Source organism: Theobroma cacao, chromosome 1, assembly GCF_053813885.1.
Source record: "Theobroma cacao isolate CCN51 chromosome 1, ASM5381388v1, whole genome shotgun sequence".
Lineage (NCBI taxonomy): Eukaryota > Viridiplantae > Streptophyta > Magnoliopsida > Malvales > Malvaceae > Theobroma > Theobroma cacao.
Genome location: NC_142639.1, coordinates 8,540,977 through 8,563,496, shown reverse-complemented (window position 1 = coordinate 8,563,496; position 22,520 = coordinate 8,540,977). Strand labels below are relative to the sequence as shown.

The 22,520-nt window shown below is 35.2% G+C and overlaps 2 protein-coding genes and 1 pseudogene across 5 annotated transcripts; 2 read left to right on the top strand and 1 right to left on the bottom strand.

Annotated features, from left to right (window-relative positions):
* The first annotated feature begins 10,929 nt into the window (after positions 1-10,929).
* Positions 10,930-12,084, top strand: LOC18611998 (putative carboxylesterase 18 pseudogene; annotated as a pseudogene).
* A 1,771-nt stretch (positions 12,085-13,855) lies between these two features.
* Positions 13,856-15,951, bottom strand: LOC18611997 (ubiquitin-NEDD8-like protein RUB1). The gene is made up of 4 exons (XM_007048546.3): positions 15,794-15,951; positions 15,548-15,662; positions 14,677-14,936; positions 13,856-14,135 (listed from the first exon to the last, which is right to left on the bottom strand). The coding sequence occupies exons 2-4, from the start codon at positions 15,638-15,640 to the stop codon at positions 14,024-14,026; spliced, it is 465 nt and encodes a 154-aa protein (XP_007048608.1). The 5' UTR covers positions 15,641-15,662; positions 15,794-15,951; the 3' UTR covers positions 13,856-14,023.
* A 105-nt stretch (positions 15,952-16,056) lies between these two features.
* Positions 16,057-20,228, top strand: LOC18611996 (smr (Small MutS Related) domain-containing protein). Of its 4 annotated transcripts, none has more exons than XM_088805552.1 (5): positions 16,057-16,348; positions 17,074-17,914; positions 19,071-19,474; positions 19,705-19,774; positions 19,954-20,228. In XM_088805552.1, exons 2-5 carry the CDS (start codon positions 17,127-17,129, stop codon positions 20,015-20,017), a joined length of 1,326 nt encoding a protein of 441 aa, XP_088661678.1. In that variant the 5' UTR covers positions 16,057-16,348; positions 17,074-17,126; the 3' UTR covers positions 20,018-20,228. The 4 variants fall into 4 exon arrangements, with proteins under 4 accessions (XP_088661678.1, XP_007048605.3, XP_017984111.2 ...); XM_007048543.3 differs by having other exon boundaries at positions 17,026-17,914; XM_018128622.2 differs by having other exon boundaries at positions 16,967-17,914.
* The last annotated feature ends 2,292 nt before the right edge of the window (positions 20,229-22,520 follow it).

Genomic DNA, 22,520 nt, shown 5'->3' with positions numbered 1-22,520 from the left:
GGATGGATATTCATGATTTCATTTGTTTACTTTCGATAAATATACTTTTGATTAAGTGTAACAATTTGAATCCAACCATCATTAATCTAACAACGTTTTGAGCCAAAATTACACTGCTCTTAAAAAGCATAATACAAGTTGCTTGTAGTGATTGAGTTAAACCCTTATATAGGTATTCACAATCATATTCAAAATCTAAAGTAAGATGGGATATCATAATCCAATCGCTCAAAGTCACACATTACAATCACAATCAAGTCCCAACAAGATTTTGCTCTAAAACTAAATGTACATGATCTAGTAATGATTGACTTAATCCTTATATAGGTTTTCACAATTACATTTAAATTTGATGTGGGATGATGTATCACATTAAGATATCCATTTTGTTTATGGTATAATTACATTAGAAGAAATTGTGAGAAATAACCCTCTTTATAAGCTCAATTCAAAAATATCCTTCATTATAATTTTAACTGTTTTTACCCATTTTTTAGCATGATTTGATAACAATATTCTTTAAACAATTTCAGACAAATTAAGTGGTCCCAGTTTTCTCTATCCCACCCTCCAAACTAAAATTCTAAAATTAAATCTCCATTTCTCTCTTACCAAATATTGTTTATCTCTCTATCTAGTTCTCTTTAACCATCCCAAAGAGCATAGATGACATCAAAGTATGTGTTTTGGGTTGTTAGATTTATTGGTTTATATTCATAGAATAGAACCCCAAAGTTGAGGGGTTGACATTGGTTAGACATATTTGTAAATTAGAATACTGTATGACTTTGGTAACTTAAACTTAACTGTGAGCAAGCCAATCAATTACTTATTAAAGGTTGCGTTATTAGTTTTTAGGTATTGTGTCATTGATTTTTAGGTATTACGATACTAATTTTTAGGCATCGTGACTTCGGCATTACAAGATTAGTTTTTAGGCATTGCATAACTTAATCATTGTATCTTTAGAGCTTAAGCATTGCGTAACTGGTTTTAGGTATTGCGTGACTGGTTCTTAGGCATTTCATGATTGGTTTTTACTTAATTTTTGACATGATTTGATAACAATACCCTCTAAACAATTTTAGATAAATTAAATGGTCCCGATTTTCTCTATCTTGCCCTCTAAACTAAAATTCCAAAATTAAATCCCCATTTCTCTTTTGCCAAATATTGTTTATCTTTGAATCTAGTTCTCTCTCACCATCCCAAAAGTAGAGATGACATCAAAGTATGTGTTTTTGGTTGTTAGATTTATGAGTTTATATTCATAGAATAAAACCCCAAAGTTGAGGGGTTAAAATTGGCTAGACATATTTGTAAACTAGAATATTGTATGACTTTGACAACTTAAACTTAGCTGTGAGCAGGTAAATCAATTAGTTATTAAGTGTTGCGTTATTAGTTTTAGGCATTGTGTCATTGATTTTTAGGCATTACAAGACTAATTTTTAAGCATTGCGTGACTTAGACATTACGATACTAACTTTTAAGTATTGCGTGACTTAATCATTACGTCTCTATAACTTAAACATTGAGTGACTGGTTTTAGGTATTGCATGATTGGTTCTTAGGCATTGCATGACTAGTTCTTACCTAATTTTTGGCATGATTTGGTAACAATATCCTTTAAACAATTTCAGACAAATTAAATGATCCCGACTTTCTCTGTCTTGCCCTCTAGACTAAAATTCCAAAATCAAATCCCCATTTTTCTCTTGCCAAATACTGTTTATCTCTCTATCTAGTTCTCTCTCCCCATCCCAAAGAGTAGAGATGACATCAAAGTATGTGTTTTGGGTTGATGGATTTATTAGTTTATATTCCTAAAATAAAACCCCAAAGTTGAGGGGTTGAAATTTGTTAGACATATTTGTATATTAGAACATTGTATGACTTTGGTAACTTAAACTTAGTTGTGAGCAAGCTAATCAATTAGTTTTTAAGTATTGCGTTATTAGTTTTTAGGCATTATGTCATTAGTTTTTAGGCATTACGAGACTAATTTTTAGGCATTGCGAGACTAGCTTTTAGGCATTGCGTGACTTAATCATTGCATCTCTAGAACTTAGGCATTGCACAACTAGTTCTTAGGCATTGTGTGATTGGTTCTTACCCAATTTTTGGCATGATTTGATAACAATACCCTTTAAATAATTTCAGACAAATTAAATGATCTTGATTTTCTCTATCCCGCCCTCTAGACTAAAATTTCAAAATTAAATTTCCATTTCTCTCTTACTATTTATCTCTCTATCTAATTCTCTCTCACCATCCCAAAGAGCAAAGATGACATCAAAGTATGTGTTTTGGGTTGTTGGATTTATTGGTTTATATTCATAGAATAGAACCCCAAAGTTGAGGGGTTGAAATTGGTTAGACATATTTGTAAATTAGAACACTGTATGACTTTGGCAACTTAAATTTAGTTGTGAGCAAGCAAATCAATTAGTTATTAAATTTTACGTTATTAGTTTTTAGGCATTATGTCATTGATTTTTAGGCATTATGAGACTAATATTTAAGCATTGCGTGACTTAGGCATTGTGAGACTAGCTTTTAGGCTTTGCGAGACTAGCTTGTAGGTATTGCGTGACTTAATCATTGCATTTCTAGAACTTAGGCATTGCGTGACTGATTGTAGGTATTGCGTGATTGGTTCTTAGGCATTGCATGACTGGTTTTAGGTATTGCATGACTGAAGTATTGCGTAACTGATTTTTAGGTATTGCGTGACTTAGGTATTACAAGACTACCTTTTAAGCATTGCGTGACTTAATCATTGTGTGTCTGGTTTTTAGGCATTACGTGACTGTTAAATATCAGTAGAGTGCCAAATTTGAAGCTTATGATTACATATGGTGGCTGTTGGGTCGATGACACTAACAGGAGTTGTGAGACACGAGTGAGGGGTGTTGGGAGTGATTTGTAGTTTTCGAGCCTAATGAAGCTAGTTGAAGATGTTGTCGAGGTAAACTCAAAAAAATCATAAAATCAATCTACATGCATTGCTCAGTCATGTCGCAGGGGTTTCGCACCCAGTTATCAGGAATGATGAAGATTAAACAAGTATTTTAGGAGATAAGAGAGGAGTTGTAGTGTTTATGACAATTAAGGAACAACATACGAATGTTATACAACATGAACAAGCTATGCAATATAGTAATCACCGAAATCAGATTTATACTACTTCAGACATACCATACCGTACAGTCCCTAATTGACAACAATAGCAATCACCATCGACGTATGCACATGAGTTTGAGTAGCCCGATACATACATGAGGTGTTTCCAAATGCTGTCTGCACAATTTTGATTAGAATGTGCATCGAACCAAATACTTCATTCTTGCCAACAAATGCAACTGAAGCCCAAAATTGTAGTGGATCCATTACCTTTCTCAAACGACACTGCAACGGTCGTGAGTGATGACGATGCTTCTGATTAGATGCACGATGACTATGCAGAGGATGACATTGCTGATTGGAATGATGATGATTATGTTGACGGGCATGATGATTGTTTAGAGGAGGACAAGGGTGATGACAATGACATTTCGGATTACAATCATATGGATGGTAGTATCGAGCATGCCACTGCTATTGTTTTAGAAGATGTTTAGTGTGATGACGTTATTTACAATAACCCCATCATTGGTGACAACATGATTTGTTTTCCTGATGATAGTGATCTAAAAAGGGTAAGTGTTGGGATATCTCGTCAATGGATTATTTCAGGTGTAGATATGATCTCTTTCCAAACAATTGCCATCGAGGAATCCAGATTAAGCGATCCAAATCAAGCGATGACCACTTATACCAAGGAAAAATGTTTCATTCCAAGGCCAAATTGAAACTAGCTTTAAACATGTAAGCACTAAAAGAGCATTTCGAGATTAAAGTTGAAAAGTCATGTCACGTTCGTTTTAAGGTTGCTTGTAAAGACAAGGCATGCAAGTTCACTATGCGTGCAAGAAAGTTGCTTAACAGAGATTATTGACAAGCTCGCACGTACCATAAGGTACACACGTATACTGTTAATAGTTTGCAAGGTGGGTACTGAACAGTGAGCACAATGTTAATTGGTGAGTTTATGTCCTCCAAGCTGTAAGGAAATAATGTAACACCATAGAGACCTAAGGAAAAAATGGAAGAGATGAATCGCAAGTGGAGATTACAATGCTTGTATGGTAAGGCTTGGCAAGCAAATGAGTATGGAAAGAGTCTTGTTTTCAGTCCATTTGAGGAGTCATTTTAATTCCTACCCTCGTATTTCTATATGTTGAAATGTGAAAATCCCAATATAGTCACAATTGTGGCCACCAATCAAGCACAACAATTCAAATATTATTTTTAGGCATACAATGCTTGTGTTTGGGGGTTCAGGGCTGTAATGCGACCTATAGTTGCTATCGATGCCACACATCGGAAAGGCAGATTCAAGGTATTCTGTTTGTTACTATCTGTAAAGCCTCAAATGAGCAAATATATTTGGTTGCATTCAGCGTTGGCCACATTGAGGACAAGAGTCGTGGTCGTGGTTTCTTACCCCATTACGTCATGTGATTGATTGTCCTAAAAATACAATGTTTATTTTTTATCAGCATCGTGGCATTAAGAATGCAATTGCAAAAGTGTACCACAATGAGCACCACAGTCTATGCAATTACCACTTAGAGAAAAAATGTAAAAAATAAGTTCAAGCACGAAGACATTACAACGATTTTCACACTTGCAGTCAATTGCTACAGGGTAGCCGATTTCAACAAACATATGAATCAACTGAAATAGATTTGCAAGGATGCTTACCACCATTTTATGAAATTATGCCTTGAGAAATGGGCACATGCACGGTCACCTGTAAAGCGCTATAAACTCATGACATGCAACATTGCGGAGTGTATTAACTCGTGTCTGAATCAAGTAAGAAAAATGCCAATCACCATTTTGATCAAGTGCATTAGAGACATGTTCTAGCATTAGTTTCATGAACAACACAAGGAGGCCCTCAATTTGACCACGTCTCTTAGCCTTTGGGCTATCAATTTGTTGAACACACTGTTTAATGAAGCATGTCACTTTTCTACGCAAGCAATCAATCGAGTGGAGTTCTAAGTTATTGGCAAGAGTCAAGACACACAGATCTCCAGTTTTGATTACATCTCTCACTAGATCTCTAGTTGCAGTGACTATAGGTTTTTTTTCCACTACTTCCTCATTCGTTTCAACTCACACGTTAAGACTGTATGCATCTGAGGATGTAGTGTCATGCTGCGCGTCTGATCATCATCTAATGATTGAGTAGCAAGAGTCTCAAGAGCAGCAGAGGGGCATTGACCTCTTCGTCTGTAATGTGCCTCTACTTAATGAGTCATGTAACTATTTTCTCTTTGCACTGCATGATGATCTTCTACCTTTGTTCGGGACTGAATGTTGCTCAACCCTAACTATCATAATGAAAAGTATTGATTCCCCTAAGATAGAAGAACATGAATGTTGGTTCAATATGCCTTTAAGGTCTCTTTCGCAGTTGGCTTTAAGGTCCCTGATACACACAATTGCACTAAAACATATATTGCCTTTAGGTTGAAAGATAGTTGACATATTACAACAAAAAAAAAAAAATAGTATCATTTCATTCCTCACCTTACTTTCACTCTCTAAATCTACAATTAGCTTGTGGAAGCTTGTGGACCTCTCATCACAATGCCATTTAAGCATTCATGGATAAATGTCTTCAGACTGATGTTGAGATCTAATGAAGCTTTGGATATTAGGAATGGCCTTCAATGTCCAAAATTGTAAGTAAATTGTAAAACATTATAATCACCTAATAAAATCTTATATGAAAAGGAAAATGAAAAACTTTAGGGCACACTACTTGAAGCTCACATTCAAATCCGTATAAGTGGTAACGTTTCTTTTGATCCATTCTCACTGGTATAACTTGGAAACCCTTTGATATGTAGTCCACGGTTATACTCCATACATAATTACCCCATGCGAACACATTCCATTAGTCGATGTTCTCGACCAACGACAACAGCCACGGAGTCACCGATCATTTGTAGCCTTAACTGAATAAAATGTTGTTCACGATTAAGAAAATAGTCATCTTTGTTGCGTCTTTGTCCTAATCAAACTGTCCTATCTTGACCATATCCAACACATCTTGGAGCTTTACCTGGTTCTCCACTCCCTGGTATCTCTGGTGAATTCCTCCGAGGATGGCCTCATAGGGATTGGAAATAACATCAGGGTTTGAGTCGAATTGAGTTTTGTCACTAGAAAAAACTCACGCTTTGAGAAGCGCGCCTTGATATTGCCTATGGTAAACCATAACTCATCCTTGATGGTCCTAGGTTCATTGATTTTGTGCAGTAATAGGTTGTGCACAAGACTGGCACAGAATAAACTTTTTTCTGATTCAACATCCATCAGCTTCCCGATGCATGTTCTCTTTATTGCATCCAACTCATTTTTTTTCTGCAATGCCTCGCGTATGTGATGCAGCTATAGTCACTTACAGTGGATGTTAATGCTAGCATTGAAACCCTACTGATCCCTCGAAACACGAAGTAAAGCTTCCAAGTTCTCTTGTTCTGTTTTGGCCATTTGCAACAGAAAATAGATAACATTTCTATTTAGCAAATATGATCAAGGAAGATTAAAAAAAAAAAAACAAGAACTAGTTTTTACTATCTTTGCATACATAAAAGAAAATAAATGAAGCACCTGTGAAGCATGCCTTATTAAGTAACAAAACAACTACATAATACAAGCATTAATATCCAAGCGATGACTAGAAAACAGTCATGCAATGCCCTATCAAACAATCACGCAATGCCTAAAAATCAGTCACACAATGCCTATCAACTAGTCACGCAATGCTCTATCAACCTGTCATGCAATGCCTTATCAAGCAGTCACGCAATGCTTAAAAATTAGTCACGTAATGCCGAAAAATCAGTCACACAATGCCTAAGTCACATAATGCCTAAAAATTAGTCATACAATGCCTTACAAACCAGTGATGTAGTGACTAAAAATCAATCACACAATGCTCTATCAATCAATCACGCAATGCCTAAAAATCAGTCATGGAATGCCTTACAAACCAGCCACGCAATGACTAAAAATTAGTCACGCAACACCTATCAACCAATCATGCAATGCCCTATAAATTATTCACACAATGACTAAAAATCAATCATACAATGTCTAAAAATCGATCACGCAATCTCTTATCAGACAGTCACACAAACCCTAAGTGGCACAATGCTTAAAACTCCTAAACCCAATACCTAAAACCAGTCATGCATGCCCTGTCAATGTTTGACCCAAAAACCACCAATACTACCAAATTCCATTTAACAAAATTAACAACTCAAACAGCACATCATATTCTGTTTAATAACATAATCAACGAATACGTCTACCTTTATGCTCAAACAACTCCAAAATGCTTTTATCAATGCTCAAAATGCTCAAAACTTAACCTGACGAGGAATGCTTTCGAGTTCAATGGTCTATTAAGGAAAGCTGAGAAATTACTATGATGAAAAACTTGACCCAAACATATGGGTCAGTTTAAGGTACGAACCCAAACATATGGATTAGTTTCATTAAGAGTAATTGTGTTCAAAATTAATTTTTTTTAATTAAAAATAGTTAAAATTATGAAAAAAAACTAATTTCAAAAACATCTTATACATGAATATTTTTGAAAAAAAAACCCTAGTGTGTGCGCTAGTTCACTGTTTGGTTAGAACATGCTATGCAATTGTTTGTTTTCCAATTTTCAAAAAAGAAAAAATTATTTGTTTCCACTTTCCCTGAATTTGTTATCCTAAAACTTTACTATCCACTCAAACTGTATAATTCTAGGGAAATTAAAGACTATTTACTTTTCATTGCCAATTGTCTTTCCCTAGTTTGTTCTGAACCGATCTTGTTATTGTTTAGTCGTGGTACACGCTTCTTCTTCTCTACATCTTTTTTTCATTTTTATTTTCCAACTATACTTGATTCATTAATATTTCTCGTTGAGTTACGGCTTACTTTTGTTGCTTTGTCTCTTGTTTACTCATTTGAGCTAAAGTTTGTATTGATGTTTCTTTTATAAATTTACTTTTATTTATTAAGAAAAAAATCTTTAAAATAATTTTAGTTTCAGATCTGAATTTCAAATTCCAAAAATTAGAAAAATAATGGGAATGCAAAAAAATTCAAATCAAGAGAGAGAAAAAGAGTTTGATATGTCTAAGAAAGGGAAAGCAAAGGTTTCAATTATGGAAAAATGACAGTGAATTGATGGAAAGCATGTGCCCAGATATTGACACAGAGAAGACGTGAGCTCCAAGGTCTTCGGCTGTAAGTGTAATTGGACGACAAACAAATTACTAAGACAATTAATAGGGCAGGGCAGGCTTAGTAAGATGGGACGTTATACGTTGATTGCTGTGTCTAAAACATAGATAAATCTCCATCATTGTCATTGACTTAGAATTCGTAGACTCGTGTATGGGAACAAAGGGGTTAGCCCCGTTCTTGGTATTGTATAACTTACTCACTTAACCTCTTTTTCCCAACTAGACTTCCAATTCTACATGGGAACTGTGATGTGATCCTGTTTCAAGACCTTAATATATATATTGACCAATTGTCGTTGGAAGAAAGGAGAGATAAATGCTCATCCGCTCATGTCATTTCATTTTCGTAATTATCTTTTGTCATATCCCAAGACTTGACTTTGGCTAATTAAGAGTATTAGGAGAAATGAAAATCATTTGTAGGGGTACAGTAGAGTATGCAATAATTGCAAACGTATAACATATAGAGTATATTTTTAAAGGCAGAAAGTACAGTAGCAACAAAAATGGCATAACTATTACTAGGGTAATGAAAATTAATACATTTTCTGATTGTTCTAGGAGGATGGGGTGGAGAAGGAAAGGAAGAGGCGAATAGAAACTGGACAGGGACAAGGCTAGAAGAATTAATATAGTACAGAACAAAACATGCATATTTCTCTGAACCTAAGGTCAACCCAATTGTGGTGTCCTATTTCAAGACTCGACTTGAGCATGGGTTCGGTCTGCTTTCATTTGAAATATTTTATTCATGGGGTGCTTTATAGATACTTACTAAAGTTAGTCAAAATATTATATTAATAAATGACTTTCATTTAATGCATTATTATTAAATTAAAAAAACAATATATTGATTAAAAAAAATTGTGAGATATAACTTTTTTCATAAGTCTAATTAAAAAATATCATTTATTATAATTTTAATTATTTTTAATTAATTTTTAGCATGACTTAACAACAATGCCCTTTAAATAATTTCAAACAAATTAAAATAGTTTCAATTTTCTCTCTCCTACCGTCCAAACAAAAATTTCAAAATTAGTATGATGAATGTGGTAACTGGATTCTTTCTGGTGATGATTTACTTTGAAACGTATGCTACGATGGAGATGCCTATGTTGATGAGTTGAATCAAATTGGTTAAGATGATGAGCTCAGGGAGAAGGAATCGTTAAAGCATGCTTGATGGGTTTTATAGTGGTTTTTGTTATGTTTGGGATTGAGATGATTATTAAGCATGCTTGTCGAAAATTTTGTTTCTTTTCATGAGATTTTGAGTTAGAATTGCTCAGAGAGTATTTTGTAAATGGAGAATATTTTTTTTTTGCACAAAAAGAGTGAGCAAGGCCCTCCCGATAAGGTTATATTTTGTCTTTTTTAGAGGGTTATGGAATTTTTTAATCTCTCTTTTATACAATGCACAATTTCTTGACTTAGCAAAAACAAAAAAATATGTGCTTGAGGTTCTTGGGTTTATTGGTTTATTCATAGAAATCCAAAAATGAGGAGTTGAAATTGATTAAATATATCTGTACATTACAACACTGTATGACTTTGACAACTTAAACCTAGTTGCGAGCAGGCAAATCAATTAGTTATTAGATATTGTATTACTAGTTTTTAGGCATTGTGTCACTAGGTTTTAAGTATTGCGAGATTAGTTTTTAGGCATTACGTGACTTAATCAATACGTGACTGATTTTCAAACATTACGTGACTAATTTTTAAGCAATGCCTAAGTCACACAATACCTTACTAACTAGTCATGCAATGCTTATCAACTAGTCACGTAATGTCATATTAACCAATCACGCAATACCATATCAACTAGTCACGTAATGTCATATTAACCAATCACGCAATACCATATCAACTAGTCACGTAATGCTTAAAAACTAGTCACATAATGCCTAAAAATTAATTACGCAATACCTAAAAATTAGTCACGTAATGTCTAAAAATTAATAACGTAATACCTAAAAATTAGTCACACAATGTTCAAAAATCAATTACGAAATACCTAAAAACCACCAAAACTACTGAATTTTATTTAACAAAAATAACAACTTCAAACGATACACCATATTCCATTTAACAATATAATTAACAAATATGTCTACTTGACGAAGAATGTTCAAAATACTTAAAGGTTTTTCTTCGTGTATCAAAAATATTCCAAAACACTTAAAAATGTTCAAAACGCTCAAAAATTTTTCTTCGTGTATCAAAAATTACTTCAAAATGTTCAAAATGCTTAAACGTTTTTCTTTCTAATAAGGAATACTCCAAAAATAAATGATCTGACGAGAAAAATTCAAAAGAAATGAGTCATTTTGAGACGTGAACCTAAACATATGAGTCAATTTTATTAAAAATAATTTTATAAGAAATTAATTTTTTTTATTAAAAATAATTAAAATTATAAAAAGAACTATTTTCAAACTTAGCGGCTTCAATATATGCATGTGTGTTGGTTGCTTCGTAAATGTTGCCCATTGGTATTCCATCATTTACAATCTAAAACTATATATTCTTATTTCTAGTCCTAACCAAAAGAATGAAAGAAAGCATTAGCCTTTCTCAATCTGATTCCCAGCAACATAAAATTGCAAGGCCATCACTCCCATGGACAGTCAGGCTCCCCGTCTCAATCGTCTCCACCCTCATCGACAATGTCTGTCGTCCTAACGGCACTAGCAACCGCCGTCTTATCAACTTCCTGGACTACCAGACCCCTCCCAAGCCCGCCAATTCTGTCTCCTCCACTGACATCTCCCTTGATGCTACCCGCGACCTCTGGTTCCGTCTCTACTCTCCCTCCATCAATCAACTCCTTCCTGTTCTCATTTTCTTCCATGGAGGCGGCTTCAGCTTTCTGAGTCCCGCGTCGCTTCCCTACGCCATGCTTTGTCGTAAGTTCGCCTTCAACCTCCCCGCTATCGTCATCTCCGTCAACTACCGTCTTGCTCCTGAACACCGCTACCCTTCGCAATACCAAGACGGATTCGACGTTCTTAAGTTCCTTGACGAAAACAGCGCCACAGTCTTACCCAAAAACGCCGACCTATCACGCTGCTTCTTCGCTGGAGACAGCGCAGGAGCCAACCTGGCTCACCACGTAGCTGTCGGGGCTTGCCGGACTGAGCTTCGCACAATGAAGGTAATCGGACTGATCTCCATACAACCGTTTTTCGGAGGAGAGGAGAGAACGGAAGCGGAGTTCCAGCTAGGGGGGCCGTCGTTGCTGGTGTCTGTGCCGAGAACAGATTGGTGTTGGAAGGCATTTTTGCCCGAGGGATCGAACCGAGATCATGGTGCGGCGAATGTGAGCGGTCCCAACGCCGAGGACATATCGGGCTTGGATTTTCCAAAGACGATGGTGGTGGTGGGTGGGTTTGACCCCTTGAAGGATTGGCAGAGGAGGTACTACACGTGGTTAAGGAAATCCGGAATAGAGGCGAGCTTGGTGGAGCACCCTAACATGATCCATGGTTTTTATGTTTTCCCACATTTGGCGGAGGCTTCCCTGCTAGTTCTGCAAATCAAGGATTTTATTGCCAAGTGCACATCCAAAGTTCCAAACTCCAAACCTGGAACCTTTGCAGCTCCGATTCAAGTCTCACCTTAACTGGATTTAATTGAATGTGTTGGATTTTTTAAGTTATATGTTAGTTTGTTAATTTGCGTTTTTCTCTTATTAAACATAATGTAAGTTTCTAATAACCGACTATTATATGTTGGCTATGATAATAAATTATAGCGTCCTATATATTATATATAGAGTTTTTTTTCTAATAAAAAGAAAGGGGATTCGAACATACATCAACACATAAATTAAATGATCGGGTGCTATATATTAATTTATTAATTGATCAAACATTTTTATTTTGATTGAAGATAACAATTTATGCACATCAACTTTTGAAATTTATATGAAATGCTGATGGTTTTTCATTTTTTCTGTTCATAAATTTTGATGTCGTAAAATATTAAGATAAATACATAAATTATATAGTTAATTAGAGTTGTAATGCACTATTATTACTTAGTTAGATTACAATATCTAGTTAGATTGATGCTACAATATTGTGATTTAGATAGAGTTAGATTATAAATAGGATTAGTTATATATATATACACCTCATTTCGTAAATATATACAATTTTTTAATATCTGGAACACAATTATTTTATGAAAAATTGTTAATCATGGTTTCAAATAAACTTCCATGATCTTAAAGTAAACAATTCAATCAACCTCTCTTCACTAAAAGTGCAATACAAACATATTTAGACCCCTGAAATTTAGATTGCAGATCGAATTCGTCCAATGTTACGTATTTGTCTTAAACTTTTAACTTATAACTAAAATTTTCGTTTACTATATTTGTTTAGATGTTAACTTAACTATTAAATATCAATTGGAAACACGTGGCAATTAATTAGAGGTGATCATGAGTTGGGTTAAATTTATTGAGCTGCTTTAATTAAAACCATATTGAGTCCAGTTCAATCATCTATTTAACTCTAATTTAATTATTAAAATACTATAATATTTATTTTTATAAATTTATTAACTTTTAAATATATTTTAAAATTAAAATTTAATAAAGGTATGATGTTTATTAATAAAATTAGTTGATCGAGTTGGAGTAACTCCACCCTTAAAGTTATGCTTAAGCCCGCTCAGTACTAAACTGGACCCACAAACTTGAGAGAATAGCTGGGACTCATCAACGCTTCTACAGCTAACGGACTGCGAAGGCTCTTGTCCATTTTTAATAGATAAAACAAATGAAGTCTTTCATACAAAGTTCCCAAAATTATACAAAGGAACCAAACACAACTCAAGACATATTCATGCCGTAGGGAAAAGCCCCAGCCCAAGCATCGCCTTACAGGCTTTTGCAAAACATCAAAATCAACATCCAAAATTGCACTCGGATTAGCAACATAATCTGCACACTTGTAGGCTTCCCCATGAACATTTGACCAATTTTTTGGTTAGTGGCGGACACAATGAAGAAGAGGAACACTGGTTTTGTCCCCAGACAACAATAACAGATTTAACATTCCCCTTGATGCAACATCACTGAAATTCAGCATATAAACTCGACCTTTTTAAGCGACTCCATCACCTCGTTACGGTTTTCAGCAAGGACAAACGGGCATTACTCAAATTAAAGGGAGATATATGTATTTCACCCAAGATGTTCCTAACAATCGTCTTTCCCTTCATTTGTTTATTGCCTCCATAAACCATCCCATGCAAATCATTCAGTAAGTGAACCTCTTGCGTGAGCACAAGTGACGGCCTCAAGTTCCATCTTAACAATCAGGAAATAGATTCTCTCTTATATGACATCCTTAAAACCACTTTTCCTACTCTTATCTATATTTCATACAGTTCCAGATAAACAGCTCAGCTAGATGAGTCCCAACAGCTCAAAGTCCAAAAAAAATGAAGTAAACTGAGGCCACACATAAAACTGAAGAAGGTAGATAATATAGACAAGTATTCAAACATCTCTGTTGGAGGAAACCAAGTCAAGTATGTCCATGCATTCATCAACAAATCAAATGCAAATCCATTTGATTTATGCAAAGAAAAGTATAAAGGAGCAGTTTTGTTTCTAATATTAGAAGCACCATCTAAAGATGGCCACCCCTCAATGCAAGCACAAGATGCAGCACAGAGCCACCCTCGATATTGTAGTCACGTGCCGTCTTGTCATCTGCAAGTTGCTTTCCGGCATATATAAGCCTGCAACAAGTTGTCAAAACACCCGGATCAACATTATAATGACAAGTTGGCCAAGAAATAAGCATTATATTAACAAGTCAACAGCCAAAGCACTAAGGTTATGAACTTAATCCTACACGTGGACAGTCAACAAACAAGTCCGCCTTGATACATATGTAAGACCCACAACCCCACCATGTCTTACCTCTAAAGAAATATGGAAGCGAACAAATATGTTCCTGATACATTTTGTGCAAAACATCTACTAAATGAAAATATACCTAATTGCATCAGAAACAAAATATTATTAAAAACAGACTTATATTGAAGCTTGTAAAATCAACGAACTTTACATCCCATATACGAAAAAGTTGTGAAATGAAGAGGACCAAGAACACCGGCATTGAAATATAATCAACTAGTTCTCCCCACAAAATTATATTAGCAAGTGGAAAATAATACATTCAGGATTTCCAATCAAAATCACAATGCAGAAGTATTTCATTAATCAAGTAAATCCTACAGTGAAGCTCAATAAAATAACAGGAAAGACCAAAAATACCTTTGCTGAACTGGCGGAATTCCTTCTTTCTCTTCAACCCGTTCCTTAATGCGATCAATGGTATCAGTTGGTTCAATATCAATTTCAATTTCTTTCCCAGTGAGAGTCTTCACCTTGATCATAGTTCCTCCCCTAAGCCTCAAAACAAGGTGAAGTGTGGACTCCTTTTGGATGTTATAATCAGCAAGCGTTCGGCCATCTTCCAGTTGCTTACCAGCAAAAATCAATCTCTGCTGATCAGGAGGGATGCCTTCTTTATCCTGGATAACATGATCCATGGTCAGTAATCATGAAGAAAGCAATCTGTTCAAACAATGTTCTCTTAATATTGCAGCCCTAAAATAGGGAGTGTACCAAAAGAGTGAAATTAAAACAAATCACAAATCCAAGCAAAGCAAAACAACTGAAAAAAGTAGGGATAAGGTTTTTCTTAATCAATGCAATGGGAGTTTGGTACAAGGATGCTTTATAGGTAGGCACTGCAGTCTCTTTATCAGCAATGGGGATGGGGGTACACAAGACAAGAGCCAAGTATGCCTTAAAGGTTGAACAGAGCGCTCACTCACAGATTTGAACGGAATTGCAAGATTGCATGTAATCCGAGACTTTAGCAGTTGAATTGTAACAATTAAAACAAATAATTTAACAAAATTATAATTTCGATGCAATCCCCAGAGAATGGCTAAGTCCACATAAAAACAGCAGGATTCCTCACTCCTCTCTAAGACTAAGTTTGCAGTTCCGTAAGAGGAAAACATTACCCCAAAAAAAAAATAAAAACAAATCATAACGAAACAATCATCCATTAAGGAAATTAGGCGATATTAGGAGGGGAAATAAAGAACAGAAAGAGAATAAAACAAAGGAAAACCTGAATCTTGGTTTTGACATTGTCGATGGTGTCACTGCTCTCGACCTCTAGGGTGATAGTCTTCCCTGTTAGGGTTTTGACAAATATCTGCATCTTCTCCTTCGCACACAAATTACTACATGTGAAGACAAAATATATAGTAAGTATTATTCTTTTCTTTTTTTAACTTAGATGAATACGAACTAATTCGAAATACTTGATTATAGAAAAATAAGATTGAAAAACAATTTCTGCTGAAATTTTTACCTCGTGATTTTCAGACGAGAAGAAGAAGATAACTGCTGCTTCCGAATGCCAAACCGATCACTGACTAGTTCAAGTTCTCTGTTCGGGATTCGTGCTCATCTTCATACTGGGCCCCAAACTCAACTTGAAATTGGGCCTGGGACCCATTTTCTATAATTTGTACTACTGTAGGGAATAAAAAGGGGGAGCGATGGGTAAAGTGGTAATTACAGAAAGGGCTGATTATTATTTTATTTATTTATATTTTGACGCTGTGTGTAGTCGTTGAAATTGTGCCACTGTTTCCTCTCAACTTCCTCTCTCTTTTTCTCTCGTCAGCCTTTTGGGAGACGAATTCCGGATTTTTTTCTCTAAGGGAAAGAGAATTTCTTTATGGATAAGAGATGCAGAAGCTGCGTTATTGGATTGGTGATGGTAGAGAAACACAATCATCAGCAGCCTTCTGACTCTAATTTCGACCGATTCACGCCTTGGTTCCGCTTTTTTCATCTCCCCAAATAGTTCTTCTTTCGTATTGATAAGATTTCCAAGCCAACCAATCCCCGTTAAATTTAGGTATTTATTATCTCTTCCTGATTTCCTTTCTTATTATTATCAATTTCAATTATTTTAGTTTTAGCTACCATATAGTTTATTCTTCAATTAATGCAGAAACAACCCTACAACACCTATCCGTTAAGCTTTGTATAATTGTTGCTTTTTTTGTGTGGCATTTGCGTCTTTTGATTTATCGTAATTGATGATTACGGTTTAGTTCGGCATCCTGTGGTTTGGAATTTAGAATTTTTGCTCAAATTAAGGCTTAAGTTGAAGAAACAAAACAAAACAAATTTGTCAGAGAAAGTTTATACTTTACAACAGGATGGTTCTATTTGTATAAACAAAAATTTAGACTATGTTGGACTCCTCAAGCCACTGATTCTGTTACTGAATGGGTTGGTATCGCCTATCAAAATAATTACTGAATGGGAAAATTGCTAGATGGTTTCTATTTCCGTCGTCTTTAGTGAGGTTGCTTAGGCTCCCTTGGGTTGAAAGTTTTGTTATTTTCTTTTTGTATTTTTTTTTTCCTTTGTTGGCCATTAGTTTATAATCTTTGCTTTTTATTTTCTATTATTTTTTACCCAAATAAAAAGCTAAAATGTAACAAACAAAACTATCAATCAAACCCAGGCATGGGCTATCTGTTGTTTTTGAGCTGGCGTGAAAAGAAAAAATGCAACTTTGTTCAGGTCCCTCCAAGAACTGTTTCCCTCAGTTGTGTCTAGTGTTTCAAACAGAAGAGGAAGAGGACGAAAGGAACTTGTCTTCTACAAATTTTACTTGACCAAAAATGAATGTTACTGCTGGCTCCCCCTTTAAAAAGATGTCCTCAACAAGAGGTAAAGGCGAATCATCAGGCTGGAGTGCCTTTGATCTCAAGCAGCGGCAGAAACAAGGTCTGGTACCTGAAACTGAAGATGACCCTTTCCCTCCTATGCCAAATAGTCTGCCGGCCATCTGTCCCTGCATAAACCTGGCAAAAAGTAATGATCTTTCAGCAAGGTCTTTCTCATCTGTGCTTAAGCCCTCTGACAACTTTCCTACTTCAAAACAGAATAAGGATTATACAAAACCAATAAACATGGGCAAGCCTATTGAAAATGATGGAGATAAGGTAGTTGAGCAAAACAATAATAATTTAGCTCTTAAAAAGCTTAAAGAGCTGCATTGCTGGGCTGAGAATAGTTTAATTGAGGATGTCTTGTTGGCTGCCGATGGTGATATTCATGAGGCCTCAGCTTTGTTGAAAGGAATGATGTCCATTAGTGGCACTGAGGATATCAAGGAAACAAAAAATAATGAAATGAGCTCCGCCATTTCTGATTTTCCAGGCAATGCCTACTGTGACAGAGAAATTTCAACAGGAAAGACTGCAAAGCTTGTTTGCCAGAGCTCTAAAGCTGATGAAAGGGAAGACAATCTTGACAAGTTGACAGATATGCATGAGAATAAACTCTTTGATGATGCTTCTAATATGAAGCTGATTCTGGGGCAATTGACGTCTATACCTTTTGAGCCTGAGTGGGAAGAAGATGATGTATACTTGAGCCATCGAAAGGATGCTCTAAGGATGATGAGGTATGGCTGCCTGGGCGCATATATGTGCGCGCACACGCACACACACACACACGCACGCACGCACACATGTAAGGCTTGAATTTGCATAAGTAAGATGACTTGCCACAAGTACATGCATGTTCATTCAACGCCATTGTTGGGCTGTTTAGGATCTTGCATGAAATTCTAAAATAGTTTTACTAATAGAACCTTGTGATAAAATGACATCTCATGTTTCAAGTTTAATCTGGATATGGCTTTTGCTCATGAACTTTGAAAATATCGAGTTGCTCCCTTTAGGTTTTAATTTATATCAATTAAAACCTTGTCTGACAAATGGCCAATCTTTCATTAAAGTGCCACATGGTATCCGCACCATGTGTCGGTTGACATGCATTAAAAGTTTGGGATAAATTTGCACTTATCACAACTAAAGTTTTACTTGAATATCTTTTTTTGTTCTCGAACTTGAAGGAGTACCAGTTCTAATCTTTCCATTTATACCAGTTAATCTTTTTTGGCCTGTTTAATTATCAATACCTCCATTAAATTATTTTGTTGCAATTACATTAAGTTAGTTGGGCTCTAAGGACAAGGGTTGCTTATAAGCTGCTTGAACCCCTTTTGCTCTTAGCACCATATGGAAACAGTATGGTAGGCTTGGTGGAAAAACTCGATACACTTGTGACATGGCTATTTTTGTCAAGTTTTTATCATAAAGTTGATGGATAGATGACATTGACACATTTTGAGAAGTTCATGACGCACAATGCTGCAATTTAAGGGTTAATGTTTGAGGTGAAACTTTGTAGAAAGGTTTTGGACCAGAGGTCTAATTTACCCCTATAGATAAATTTATGAACTTACCCATATAATCACATAAAAGTGCATCTATGAATTTTTATCTGTTTACTTATATAAATAAGTTGGAATTTCAAATTTTTTTATTTCCATAAGCAATACCCCCTCCCCAAAAGGTAGCTCTGCCCCTGATGTTGTAAGGTTTGGAGGATGTTCTTATATCTGTATCTGATGGATATTTTCTTGAGCCCCAAGTACTGTACTGATCTGTATGTTCTTGTTGAGATGGAAATTTAAAAGTTAAATTTTATACTGTCCACTTAGTATTGATAGATGCTGGGGATTCACGTGTTCACATATTCTCTCCACTGGACAGGTCAGCATCTCAACACTCTAGGGCAGCCAGTAATGCATTTTTGAGGGGTGATCATGTTGCTGCGCAGCAGCACTCTCAAAATGCTCGAGAAGAATGGTTAGCTGCTCAGAGACTTAATGCTAAGGCAGCTAGTGAAATTTTAAGAATCCGAAATAGTGACAATGACTTGTGGAAGTTGGACTTGCATGGTCTTCATGCAGCAGAAGCTGTCCAAGCCTTGCATGAACATTTGAGACGGCTTGAGACCCAGGTACCAGCAGGCCGTTCAGTTTCTCCTAACAGATTTAAGGCTAATAACAGGATAGTACATTCTTCATCTGTTGAGACATTTAGTTCTATGGATAAATTGGATAAGCAACAGACATCATCTAGGCAGAGGCCTACATCGTTACAAGTCATAACAGGTACTTTGCTTTATTCAATAAATACTTGCCAGGTTGTTTCTGAAAACTTGTACATCTAGACCAGAAACTCGGATAATCAATTTAGGCTTTAAAAAGATAATTAGTTTGAGTTGTCAATGCAGGGTACTTTATATTTTTCACTAAAATTGGTGAAGTGAACACCTTACCGTAGGTGTTTTGTGCATAAAATATAGTGGCAGCTGCACTGATGCTTTATTTTACTCCAACAGGTGTAGGCAATCATAGTCGTGGACAAGCTGCGCTCCCTGCAGCCGTGAGAAGCTTCCTCATAGAAAATGGGTGAAATATTAATAACCTGTTCCTTTTTTTATTTCTCCCCCACTTTTTCAAGCATATATTGTAATAGTTATGTACATTTATTGTCTCGTTTATCTAATAGTGGGGGCTAAAATATATATGTTTTTCTTTATCTAATGATGACAAGTAATGTTGATGATGATGAATAACATTGTTTGCAGATATCGCTTTGATGAGGCAAGGCCAGGGCTAATTACTGTTAGACCCAAATTCCGGCGTGGTTGAACATTATTCACTAAACTGTTGTTACTTATTAATTTGAAGAACTTAGTCTCAAGCAGTTCGTTGATGGATAATTAAATGTTTGGAAGTCGCCATTGGACTTCCCTTGGATGTCACTCATGTACTATGTCAGCTGCAATGACCTTTTTGCTTCATTTGTATCTTTGACCTAAGGTATAAATATTTAGTCAAAACTCAAAGTTTACCCCCATGAGTATTGGTTCGGTGGTCTTTAGTAGATCTTGATTATTGACTCTTGTGTAGCATTTGATAAAATTGTATCCACCAAAATTTAAAAAATAGGATCGGATCGTTTGAATCGATTGTCTAAAACCGTCTGGATAGAACGATTAATCCTTCGAGTGATGAAGCTAATTAAGAACTGATCAATTCTCAAAATAAACCCACCGGAGGGAATTTTGAATTAATTTTTTGTAATGATTTATTTTAAATTTTTAGTTTTTCAAAAAAAATAATTTGATAAGAAACCTTATTTCTTGACTTTCAATTAAAATGTTAACTGTTTAATCAAATATTTATTTTTTAAACATTTTATCACATTTAATAATTATTTAATAGTAAAGCTTTATTTTTAAAATCTTGACATAAAATCAATGGATTCAACGAATCGGATCATTAAATCTTTTTGATTGAATTTAAGTTTCGAATCTAATTATTAAAACATTGGCACCCATTGGATTCAATTGTACTATTAAATGATCAGATGCCATAGTAAATTTTTATTAAAAAAAATCAAATCATTAAACCTCTTTATATTATTATTTAAGTTTCAATCCGTTTATTAAAATATTGACACCCACTAAATGATCGAATACAATAATAATTTTTTTATAAAAAAAAAAACTTAATATTAAATCAATAGATTGAACCTGTAATATCATTAAACCTCTTAATCAAATTAAACTTGATCCGATAATTAAAACATTGACATGCATTGGACCATCATTGCATTATTAAATGATCCATACAATAGCAAATTTTTATTCAAAACAAAAATCAAGACATTGAACCAATGGATTAAACCAATGAAATCATTAAATCTGTGTGTCAAATTCAAGTTTCCATACGATTCTTAAAACATTAAAGAGATTATTGGTACAATAGTTAATCATGATTAGGATAAGGTTAAAGAGATTATTTTGTAGATTTAATTTGTAAGGACAGGAGAATAGGCCACGCACAGTGGCTGGGGCTAGTAGCACCACCTCGCATGAGTGCCAAATGAGAGTGCCCAATTGTCCATAATCTTTTGCCCCTTGGTATTTGGATTGGGGATGTGCCACCATGAAGTGGAAGGAAGGAAGCCTTTTGACAGGATAAGGCATCTTTATCATAACCCGCACTGAGACAACACTTGCACTATTCTGATTTCCCTAAGGAATTTTTTCCCTTTTTCACCTCACAATCTCCAAAAAGTGCCACACCGTAGCATCTCTTTACTTTTTCCTGATCAATGAGAGCGCAGGCTTGAATAGATATGTATCTCGCATTCCTCTTCCAGTCGAGCACGACTATAAGCATCGGATCTATTCTCCAAATCTGAGCTCATTTTGTAGATGAGACATCTCTTTCCATCAACTAACAGCACGTAGCCACCCCTACATTAAAACTTCTCACCGCCGTTATCTCAATCATGTGGGTCCGAATCAACTTTATCAAGGCGATAACCAAAAGCAAGGTAAAGTCTAAGGAATTTGTGCATTGAGTACACATGTAAGCGCTTGGGAATAGGCAGCGCATGATTCATGCCTTGTTGTTGCATGAAATGAAAGGGATGTGATCTCTGAATTTTACGTCTTTTTTTTTTTTCTTTTCACACGAAATGCGTTGCACTTATGTACACATCAGGAGTCACCGGCTAATATCAGTTACTATCTTTTTAAGCTTTCCACATTGTTTACGTAGTTATTCCGTTGATTGGGGACTGCTTGCAGTACAAACGCCTCTCTCCTTTTACTTTTTTTCTTTTTCTTTCTTTAATGAACAAAATTACAAAACGAATTAAATTTTGGCCATTACATTTTCCTTTTGTTTATTAGGTGAATATCTTTATCAAATATTGTCTTGTATTATCGTTTTTATACTTGCCAATTGTGTTTATGTATAGAATATATACTAACTGATTTCAAAGTCAATATTCTAAATGAGGTCGACAATCCCATCGCAACAGAGCAGATCAAATTTCAAGGATTTTTCTAAAATATTCTCTTCTTTTTCAGACTTTGTGTATTGGACCCAAAAAGTACAGGAGGTTTTGAATTTAAGCATCCTCCAATTATGTGATAAATTTTTTTACGAATATAATCCGTCAATATCTTATTAGCATTCGTAGAAATCCTCTTTGAGAAGTGCTTCAATTTTATTAAGTGATACTATGGAATTGTCCTTTTTGTTAGACTTTCTTTTTTTGGAATAATTAAGTTGTAGATTTATATTATTTAATTTATCTTTATATTATATTAAAAATTAGTTGAGTTAGTTGGTT